The sequence below is a fragment of the Salvia miltiorrhiza genome, chromosome 3 (genome assembly GCF_028751815.1).
Source record: "Salvia miltiorrhiza cultivar Shanhuang (shh) chromosome 3, IMPLAD_Smil_shh, whole genome shotgun sequence".
Lineage (NCBI taxonomy): Eukaryota > Viridiplantae > Streptophyta > Magnoliopsida > Lamiales > Lamiaceae > Salvia > Salvia miltiorrhiza.
In genome coordinates, this window is record NC_080389.1 from 3,517,092 (window position 1) to 3,529,151 (window position 12,060).

Sequence of the window (12,060 nt, forward strand, 5' to 3'; positions counted from 1 at the left end):
ACAAATTAACCCATAAATATATAAAGAAACGCAACAACTTGCGTGCGGCTGGCTGATAACATCCTCCACACAAAATTCCCGGACGATATCATGAATGCTGCAACTTTTTATTTTCCCATCAAACTTCCTATTGGTGACCAAAACTAGACTTCTCTCGACAAGATCCTCCAAATAATATTCTGCCTCCTCTTCCAAGCTTTTAGATCCACTCGAACTTGTTACAAAACCTTCAGATATCCAAAGATTAACAAGTTCAGTAACACGAATCTCCTGATCTTCTGGAAAGCCAACCATATATGAAAAACACGGCTTCAAGTGATTAGGTAAGTGGTTATAACTCAAACAAATAATTGTCTCAAGCTGCGTGTCATTCGCCGCAATTTTCTTCCACAAGTTTCGAGTTTTAAGAATCTTAGATAGAATTCCTACCACCAGCAAAATTGCAAGGGGTAGCCCTCCACAGCCTTTAGCAATTTTGGTCCCAATGTCTTCCAATTCAATGGGGAAGCCTTCATCTCCAAATACCTTCTGCTTTAGCAGATTCCAACTATCACGCGCATCCAACAAACGCATCATGTGAATTGAGCTAGAATAGCGAACATAAGCAGCCACATCTTGTAGCCTTGTTGTTACTATATATGATCCGACTTCCATTGTCATTTTCAGGAAATAACATCTTTACCTCGTCCCAAGCCTTCTTACTGCAAATGTCGTCAACTATAATCAGATATTTGTTGTTGTGGAGGTATTCACGAATTAAGGAATCGATAGGAATCTTCCTATCAGCTGACATCCCTTTAATGGAAGCTAGGAGATGTAAAGCAATAGTTCCTATATTATAATCTTGTGATATTGTGACCCAACCACACTTAAAAGTTTCAATAATGGAAGGATCATTATAAACAATTTTAGCAAGTGTGGTCTTACCAATGCCTCCCCTTCCAACAATTGGGAGAACCCGTAGTCTGGATGATTCCACCAAAAGCCATCTTCGCTGCTTGTGATTGCTGATCTTGATGATGAACCAACAGCAGGAGAATCAGTTACGCCCTTACCCTTGATGTAATCCACCACATCTCCAACGGTTGACTGCAGTCTCTGTGCTACTTTCCTCAACTTTTTTGCAAGTATGGCTGTCGGCTCTGTTGATCCGCAATCTGAAAGATATTCTCCAAAAAAGAAATATTGGATAATCTCATATGCTGTATTTGCTGCCTCTCTGATTTTTTCTTTGTTTAGATAATGTTTGAGATTCAACTGCAAATAAGTTAGTATAAAAATCCATGAATAAGTTGCTTGTAAAACATGAATTGTCATAATTAATTTAATTAATTGGTAAAATTTTCGCCAACTCGAACTCAAGTTTAAATGATTACTAGCATTTGCACTCGTGCAACGCACGAAAAATATTTTTATATTTTATTATATATAAAATTGATATTAATTTGATTATTATATAAAAATTCTAAATATAATTAAAAATACTATATAATTTAAGATAAATATATTTTAGTTTAATATAAAAATAATAAAGAATAATTCATATTAATAAAAAATGATATTGTAAAAAAAGAAAACAATTTAAGATTGTTGAGGCGATAGCGCGAATCCAAATCAAACTTCTCCTTGGAGTAACATATTCCAAGCTTTTTAATGTTTGTAATCATTTTCACCATTCTTCTACTCCACACAAAGTCCGTCACCAGCGGAAGTGTTTGTAAGTTTTCAAGAGGATATTTTTGTCCTTTAGGCAGGGGTAAAGGATGAAATGAGAAGGCAATAAGATGTTTTAATTGTCGCAACCTCCAAATCTCAATGGGCAAATCAACCTCATATCTATAAATAATTAAAGTTTGAAGATTCTGAAGCTTTGATATGGCTGAAGAAAAAATAATGTTGGGAATGTTGGAAGCAATGTAAGTTAAATGAATCAGATTGAACACTTGACCTGGCTCCCAATCCCAATAATCGCTTCTACGTAAAACATGAAGGACCCTCAGAGAACTAAACTTCTCTACAACGCCCATAGATCTATACCCTTTCTTCGGAATACATATTATGGTACGGATGTATGAGCTATGCACATAGTCTTTGAGATGTAGATCATACGAACTAGCACTTATCCTATGATGATCTTTTATGAGACGTGGAACAAAATGCTTTCGCAGGATAGGAGTAGGTAAGTAATCCATAACAGAAAGAATTATCTTCTCTTTCGTAGCCTCCCTTACGAGAAATTCCCGCACAGTATCATGAAGGCGACAACTCTTTATTTTCCCATCAAACTTCCTGTTGGTGTCCAAAACTAGACTTCTCTCGACAAGATCCTCCAAACAATCTTCTGCCTCCTCTTCCAAGCTTTTTGATCCATTTGAATGTGTTACAAAACCTTCGGATATCCAAAGATTAACAAGTTCCGTAACACGAATCTCCTGATCTTCTGGGAAGCCAGCCATATATAAAAGACATGGCTTCGAGTGATTGGGTAAATGAGTATAACTTAAACAAATTATTGTTTCAAGCTGCCCGTCATTTGCAGCAATTTGCTCCCATGAGGATCGAGTACGAACCTTAGATAGAAGTCCTGCCACCACCACGATTGAAAGGGGGAGTCCTCCACAATTTTGAACAATTTTCTTCCCAATATCTTCTAGTTCAACAGGGAAGTCTTTATCGGCGAACACCTTCTGCTTTAGCAAATTCCAGCTATGATGTGCATCCAACAGCCTCATTGGATGAATGGAGCTAGAAGAGCTGACATAATCAACCACATCCTGCATCCTTGTGGTCACTATGATCCGACTCCCATTGCGGGTATCAGGAAACAACATCTTTACATCATCCCAAGCTTTCTTACTCCACATGTCGTCCATTACAATAAGATACCTGCTACGCTCCAAGTGTTTGTGAATTAAAGACTCCATTGGAATGTCGCTCTCAGCATCTCTTACTGCCGAAATTCCTTTCATGGAAGCTAGCAGATTTAGAACAATACGTTCTACACTATGATCTTGTGATATTGTGATCCAAGAGCACAAATTAAAATATTTCATAACAGATGCATCTTCATAAACAGTTTTAGCAAGTGTGGTCTTACCAATGCCTCCTCTTCCAACAACAGCGAGGACCTGTAGTGTGGACGGTCCCCATAAAAGCCGATTCTTGATCATTTTCAGATCTTCTTCAAAACCAACCACGTCGTCATCTTTGCTGCTTCTGATTGCTGATGAACTAACATCTGCAGCATCAATTATGCTGCTGATCCACCACATCTCCAACGATTGACTTCAGACTCGCTGCAAATGCCCTCAGCCTTGCAAGTCTGACTGTCGACATCATCGGTCCACCATATGAAACATTTTCTTCGGAGAAGAGATATTCAATAACCTCATGTGTTGACCTTGCTGCCTCTCTGATTCTTTGTTTGTTTGGATAATGTTTGAGATTCAATTGCAACACAATAGAATGGTCGCGGATGGAAATAATTTGTTGTTTTAAGGAATGAGTGATGAGATCATCACGTCGTTCTAGGATTTGATCTAAGAGTTGTTGCAGATTATCAAGAGCTTCATAATGTTGGTTATCCTTGACATCATCTAATGATACGCAGCGGAATATACATTCAAGGATTAGATCTAGATTTACAAATGCATCATGTGTAGAGATAGTCACACAACAATAAGAATAACTTACTCGTTGTGTGGTAAACGTGCGTCTCGATTCTTGCCGTGAATCCACTACTAAGGTATCCACGTGTATGTCGATTCGATGCAGGAACGATTCCAAGTGCACGATTCAATCGTCAACAGCTAGGAAATCTCCGATTGAAACTATAGTGCTTTCTTAGTGTTTTGCCAAGCAAAAGCTCTAAGTTAATGTTTTTTGTAATCTTCTCATTTGTAAGGCCAAGCCCTTATATTTATAAGGAAGAAGACAATTCTAAATTGTCTTCTCTTCCTTAGTATTAGAATATATCAAATATATCCTAATCTAGTCCATAATATCTTTCAATCTCCCACTTGGACTAGCATTAGATTAAACACCAAGCACTAACTTTGCACTCTTGAGCGAATCAACAATACACATAAAGTGTGACCCTTTAGGCCTCCATTATCGACGATAATCAAATTAAAGTCTACACAAAACTCCTAGACTGCGTTGTGTAGCGAACTCGATATATGAAGAACGTTTACGTGGATTCTGTAAACAAACCTTTATATGAAGTTTATGTAATATCCCTTCATTCACGAACCACTCGATTGAGCCTAGGATCTGCCATGTGTCTATCCCAATAGCTCAATCATTTTATCTCATCTTTATTAAATGACCCTTCCGATCATATTCAATTATTCTAATTGAATATATCTTTGCATTGGCCAATGACTAACGGTCAAATAATATAGAGAATTTGAAGTGTTCTCTCGAAATTCAAATCGAGGAATGAATCCTATTCTTGGCTCAACTACCATTTCCATTTGCCTCATGATGTACCCAACACAAGCCGTATCTACCCCTTTGATGGAGTGCAAGCATTGTACTTGGTCAAAGCACACCACTCAACAAACAAAATGAGTATTGACCTCAAGTCAAAGGACTATTACATACTCCATACACTATTAAATCATAGACACTAGAACAAATGATTTAATAGTAGGGTATACCAATATTCTCCAAAATATCCATGTGTCCATCACGAGAATCAAATTACTCGTAGTTGTGAGATCAACTACATTCTCTAAGAATATGATGCAGACCACATGCTAACCTATCGCATGTCATCAATATCCCATTCTTGATGACCATTGGTTAGGGCATCTTTAGAATTACACTCAAACCATTAATGTCTCACATCATTAATAGTAGTGATAATTCAAGGGAACAAATAAAAGAATAAAGTCAAACAATAAAACCAAATATTCTAATAAATGCACTAGCCCATGAAATCAAATAACATACATAAATGTGATCAGGTAAGGATGTCTCAATTCAAATTGTTTCTAAGACATTCAAACCAATACTCCCACTAAATTAAAGCCAACTTCCAACATGTCTAACACCCAAGCTCTCAAAATGTTTGTTGTGTTTTGCTATACACAACGGCTTGGTGAAAGGATCGGCTAAGTTATCATCAGTGGGTATTCTTTCTAATTTCACATCGCCCCTTTCAATTATTTCTCTGATCAGATGATATCTTCGGGGAATGTGCTTGTTTCTATTCGTGGGTCTTGGTTCCTTTGCTTGCGCAACTACACCAGTGTTGTCACAATACAACGGTATTGCACAATTGGTACTTGGAATGACACCCAGTTCTTTCACGAATTCTAACAGAGCCACAGCCTCCTTAGCAGCTTCAGATGCAGCAATATACTCGGCTTCGGTGGTGGAGTCGGCAGTAGTGCTTTGTTTGGAACTATTCCAACTAACTGCTCCACCATTGAGGATGAAGACATAGCCAGACTGTGACTTATAGTCATCATGGTCTGTTTGGAAGCTAGCATCAGTATACCCAGTAACTGATAACTCTGGTTGTCCACCATAGACTAAGAAGTATTCTTTAGTCCTTCTAAGGTACTTTAGAATAGTCTTGACAGTTCTCCAATGTACCTCACCGGGATTTTGCTGAAATCTGCCTGTCATGCTAAGCGCATATGCCACATCTGGCCTAGTAGATGTCATGGCATACATTATCGATCCTATAGCAGAAGCATATGGGATCCTTTTCATGTATTCGATCTCTTGGTCATTAGAAGGGCAACCCTTCTTAGACAAGATAATACCATGTCCCATAGGAAGAAATCCTTTCTTGGAATTTTCCATTGAGAAGCGCTTTAGCAATTTGTCTATGTAGGTGGATTGTGATAATCCCAACAATCTATTAGGTCTATCCCGATAGATCTTTATCCCAAGGATATAGGAAGCATCACCCAAGTCCTTCATCATGAAGGAGCTAGCCAACCAATCTTTCACGGATTGCATCATGGAACGATCACTACCCATAATCAAAATGTCATCAACATATATGATAAGGTAGACAATGTTCCCATTCTCGCGTTTACTATAAACACATGGATCCTCTTTGCTTCTGACAAAATCAAACGATTTGATTGTTCTGTCAAAGCAAATATTCCAACTCCTAGAAGCTTGCTTAAGTCCATAAATGGACTTCTCTAGCCTACATACTGCATTCGGCCTTTCTTTGGATACAAAACCTTCAGGTTGAGTCATATAGACTTCCTCTTCAAGTTCTCCATTGAGAAACGCGGTTTTGACATCCATTTGCCAAATGTCAAAGTTATAATATGCAGCTATAGCAAGTAAAATCCTAATGGACTTGATCTTTGCAACTGGTGAAAAGGTTTCGTCATAATCAATGCCCTCGCGTTGACTATAACCCTTTGCCACCAACCTAGCCTTGTAGGTTCGTACTATGCCATCTGCATCTCTCTTCTTTTTGAAGATCCATTTGCAGCCTATGGGATATTTCCCATCTGGCAAATCAACTAGTTCCCAGACTAGATTGAAGTACATCGAGTCCATTTCGGAAATTAAGGCTTCAAGCCACTTCTCCGAGTCGGTGCCCGACACCGCTTCGGTATAGGTCTTAGGTTCATCATCATCTGGATCAACTCCATCATCTTGGTTCTCAACCAATAGATTAAGTCTTTCAGGTGCTCGACGATTCCTACGAGGCCTATGGAGTTGTTCTTGCGTTTGTTCGGGTTGTATATTCTGAATGTGAGCAGGTTCCTCTGTGTTGAACGTTTCAACAGTTTCGGAATTTTCAGGGACATCCTCAAGATTTTCTTGAGGTGGTGGTGACACAACTATTGTATCATCATGTCTTTGATGTATCTCATTGTCTTGAGACGTCTCTCTAAGAGATATTCCCCTTCCCAATAGATCATCAAATACTCCCACTGAATTCTTGTCCACACCATTAGACAAGTTTTCATCCACTATGTTATTTTGCGATTCTTGAATTTCTTCAAGTTCTATCGTATTGTGACCTTGTTCCTTAGAGACAAAGGTGTCTTCAAGAAACGTCACATTCCGGGAAACAATCACCTTGTGATCACCGGGAACGTAGAAATAATATCCAACTGTTTCCTTAGGATATCCCACAAAATAACATTTCTCACTTTTAGATTCCAACTTATCAGTTATCATTTTCTTAACAAAAGCAGGACATCCCCAGGTCCGCATATGGTTAAGACTTGCCTTTTTGCCACACCATAACTCATATGGTGTTTTCTCAACTGATTTAGAAGGAACTCTATTCAGAATATAAACAGCGGTCTGTAAGGCATGACCCCAAAGGAATAAAGGGAGACTTGCAAAACTCATCATGGATCGAACCATATCTAATAAAGTTTGATTCCTCCTTTCGGATACCCCGTTCATTTGAGGTGTTCCCAGAGGAGTCCAGTCTGACCGAATTCCATATGATTTTAAGTAATCAAGAAACTCATGGCTTAAGTATTCTCCTCCTCGATCTGATCGAAGAGCCTTTATACTTTTCCCAAGTTGTTTCTCGACTTCTAACTTAAACTCCTTAAATTTCTCAAAGGCCTCAGATTTATGCTTCATGAGATACACATATCCATACCTCGAAAAATCATCAGTAAAAGTTATGAAGTACGAATATCCACCTCTTGCTTCTGTTGGGAATGGTCCACACACATCTGTGTGAATCAATTCTAGCAAGTTTTTGGCTCGTAACCCCTTCCCAGAAAAAGGTTTCTTAGTCATCTTACCTTTGAGACAGGATTCACAAGCACCATATGACTCAATGTCAAATGATTTGAGATAGTCTAACTTTCTCAATCTTGCTATCCTGTTCTCATTGATATGACCAAGTCTACAATGCCAAAGATAGGTAGTATTATTCGCATTACTCAGCTTAGGTCGTTTGTTTTGTACATTGAGAATACTCCTTTCACATTCAAGATAATATAAACCATTCAAAAGAGAGGCACTTCCATAAAACAATCCATTAAGGGAAAACGAGCATCTACTGTTTCCAAAATGGAAGGAAAAACCTTCAATGTCTAACATCGGAATGGAAATAATATTCTTAGAAATAGAAGGAACGAAGTAACAATTACTTAAAACAAGTCTATTTCCCGAAGGAAGATCTAATCTATAAGTCCCAACGCGTTCAGCAGCAACTCTTGCTCCATTTCCCACGCGTAGATCGACTTCCCCAGGCATCACTTTCTTGGTTTCACTTTCTTGGTTTCACTTAGGCCCTTCAATGTCCAACATCGGAATGGAAATAATATTCTTAGAAATAGAAGGAACGAAGTAACAATTACTTAAAACAAGTCTATTTCCCGAAGGAAGATCTAATCTATAAGTCCCCACGCGTTCAGCAGCAACTCTTGCTCCATTTCCCACGCGTAGATCGACTTCCCCAGGCATCACTTTCTTGGTTTCACTTAGGCCCTGCACATTATTGCAAATGTGTGAGCCACAAGTTGTATCTAATACCCAAGATTGTGAATTATCAATAGACATGTTTATCTCAATGACAAACATACCCGAGCTCATACCCGATGCACCTTGTGCCTTGTATTTCGGGCAGTCTCTCTTCCAGTGCCCCTTTTCATGACAGAATAGACATTCATCCTTTGGCAACTTCGGCCTTTTCTGAGCCCCTCCACCTTTAGGCTTCAAACCAGCATCAAATGCCTTCTTCTGCTTTTTCTTCTGCTTGTACTTCCTTTTGGAAGACGTGGCAGTAGAGCTCACCATGAGCACAGATTTGCCTTTAGAGGTGGAAGACTCATAGGTCTTCAACATGTTATGAAGCTCAGGCAGGCTTGCCTTCGTGCCGTTCATATTGAAGTTCACAATGAAGTTTTCAAATGAGGCAGGCAAAGACTGCAGAATCAGATTGACAGAGACAGTAGCGGGTAGCATCGTTCCAATCGATGCCAACCTCTCAATCAACCCGATCATCTTCAGTACATGATCAGAAACCGGACTCCCTTCCTGAAGCTTACACTTGAAAAGATCTCGGAGTATCTCATACTCCATAGTCTGAGCTTCTGAAGCATACAGACTCTTCAAGTGTTTTAGCATATCATAAGGGAACATGTGTTCGTGTTGCCTCTGTAACTCCGTAGTCATAGAGGACAACATCACACATTGTGCCGATGTTGCATCCTCGACATGCTTCTTGTGAGCAGTTTCATCAAATGATGCATACTCAGCAGACTGCTTGTCAGGAATGACAGTGATTGGGTTGTCCAAGACATACTCAATCTTCTCTAGCCTTAAGACCAGACGCAAGCAACGGAGCCAATCCGTAAAGTTTGACCCAGTCAACTTGTTTGTTTCTATCAAATATTTCAGTGACAAATTCGACATATTATCTGATCAATAAATAAAGAAAAGCAAATTAGAAAGAATAAACTATGATCACATTGTATCACTAATCAAACAATGGGCTATCGTATTGATTAGCTCCCACTAATTTTAACATATCTTACGCCCCCAACGTAAAATACGAATTTATAATCCATATAAATCTTAGTGGTCCAAGATCCAAGTCAATATTATGCAGCCTCTGCTTTGCTGATGACTACAATAATATTACTTAGTAGGCCTCTAAGTCAATTGCAACAACAATTTTGCAACTCTTGGTTGATTAATCAAATTAATCTGCGTCCTTAGATCATTCTTGGTCGCTTTGCGTTCCAAAATAATTTAAGTAAGTCAACCCCATCACACGGTGCCAACCTATGAATGAGTCTTGGCCTTGTCGATTTAGAGTATACAATTTTATGTAAATACCCTTGGACGAAAAAGGTTAGGTACTCAAACAATTATGATGGATGACGCGTTTTGTGCTTACACAAAGACTTATATTTAATGGGGATTTAGAATGTGATACTAATTGCTTATATTTAATATCCAATATTAAATAGCAAAACAATTACTGGGTGCCGCCTACCCAGGCATATAAAATGCGGACCACACATATTGGGCGCCGCCTACCCAAGATAAAAGCGGTCTTTAACTACTATAGTTAAATAATAAGCATAAAATCAAATAGCATGCTTATCACATAAAGACACAAAACCTCTACGAATAAAATCATTAATCAAATTAATATTTTATTCTCTAATTGAATATGGGTTAATCAATTTATATTAATTCTAAATTAATATAAATTTATTTCTATTATTATTAATTCAAAATTAATAACAATAATTTAAATTTATTAATCCAATTAATAAATTAATTCTGAAATTGGGGTTCAATTATTAATTCTAAATTAATAAAAGATTTTTTTTTTTTTAATAAACTGTTACTGCCCAAAACACAAGCCCAGCCTTATTTAAAACGCAGCCCAGCAGCCCTAGGGTTATCAGGCCCAGTCCGGGCCCAAGAACCTTAACAGCCCAAATTCAATTTCAGCAGCTAGGGTTTGGGAAAAAGAGGTTTTCAGCAGCAGCCGCTGCCCCTTCTCCTTCCCGTCGCCACGCCGCCCGTCAGCCCGCCGCCGCCGCGGCGCGCGAAGCGACGACGCCATCAGACGTCGCGCGTCCACGCCGGAGGTCTCCACGCCGGTCGCGGCTCGAAGCCGCGTCGGAGGGGACGCGTTTTCAGCGGAGGAAGAAGCGGCGCTCTCGCTGGACGGATCCCAGCCGGTCGCGGCTCGAAGGCGCGTCGGAGGTAAGCGGCGACGTCTCCAGACGCCTGCCCGCGTCCTCACCGTTCCTCAGCCATTCCGGCCGAAAGAGCACGAAGCTCCTCGTCGCCGTTCACAGCCGTGAATCCGCCGCCTCCGGCACGCAAGACCTCCACCATCGCCGGACTCCAAGACCGAGTTGGCGGGTCTGTTAAAGAGTGCAGCGGACGTCGGCTCGAAGCCACGACGCAACCAGCGGCCGGTGGTCGGGCGCTGCACACCGGCGAGCCCCGAGCCACCTTCGCCGCCTCGTCCAAGAAGGCGATCGGCTCAGATCCAGCGAATGGCCCAGCAAAGTTAGCCCAATTTCAGAAAATGGTTTCGAAATTTCTTATTCCCAAATTTCCAAAACTTGCGATTTCAATTTCCAGTTTTTAGATTTCTAAAATCACATGCCCTTAACCCATAAACAATTAGAACACAATAGCAATTGTAAATCGAGCCCCGGGCTCTGATACCACTGTTGGTTATCCTTGACATCATCTAATGATACGCAGCGGAATATACATTCAAGGATTAGATCTAGATTTACAAATGCATCATGTGTAGAGATAGTCACACAACAATAAGAATAACTTACTCGTTGTGTGGTAAACGTGCGTCTCGATTCTTGCCGTGAATCCACTACTAAGGTATCCACGTGTATGTCGATTCGATGCAGGAACGATTCCAAGTGCACGATTCAATCGTCAACAGTTAGGAAATCTCCGATTGAAACTATAGTGCTTTCTTAGCGTTTTGCCAAGCAAAAGCTCTAAGTTAATGTTTTTTGTAATCTTCTCATTTGTAAGGCCAAGCCCTTATATTTATAAGGAAGAAGACAATTCTAATTTGTCTTCTCTTCCTTAGTATTAGAATATATCAAATATATCCTAATCTAGTCCATAATATCTTTCACATAAGCCATCTCGATTCTACACACAAATAATTTCACAAGATTATTGTTTATTGGTTGTGAGTTGGGAATCTGTAATATGTTCAATTTTATTTTATTTTCTTAATTTCAAAGCAAAACAGAGCCACTCATTCACTATCTTTCAGTCAATGCAAAACTGTGTCATTCAATCACTATTCTGTCGGTGCGAAACCGCAGCACCCAATCCAATCACATGCTAAGAGGGTGTTCGGCTAAGCTTATTTTAAAGGACTGATAAGATGTAGTTTCTTAAGATCTTATAAATTGTCAAAGTGTTTGGGTAATGAGCTTATAAGCTAGAGAGTGAATATTTTGTTAAAGAGAGAAAATCGAAAATAGATGAAATTAGAATGATATATGATAAAAATAAAAAAATCATATCGAGTTTATAAAAAAAATAAGTTGGAATAGAGGAACTTATTTTTTGGGGAGTTTATAAGCTTTT

The 12,060-nt window shown here is 39.3% G+C and overlaps 1 protein-coding gene across 1 annotated transcript; it reads right to left on the reverse strand.

Moving 5' to 3' along the window:
- Positions 1-586: 586 nt before the first annotated feature.
- On the reverse strand, positions 587-3,272 carry LOC131018109 (putative late blight resistance protein homolog R1B-16). Its single transcript, XM_057946831.1, has 3 exons — positions 1,949-3,272; positions 928-1,157; positions 587-868 (listed from the first exon to the last, which is right to left on the reverse strand). Exons 1-3 carry the CDS (start codon positions 3,270-3,272, stop codon positions 587-589), a joined length of 1,836 nt encoding a protein of 611 aa, XP_057802814.1.
- Between the last annotated feature and the right edge of the window lie 8,788 nt (positions 3,273-12,060).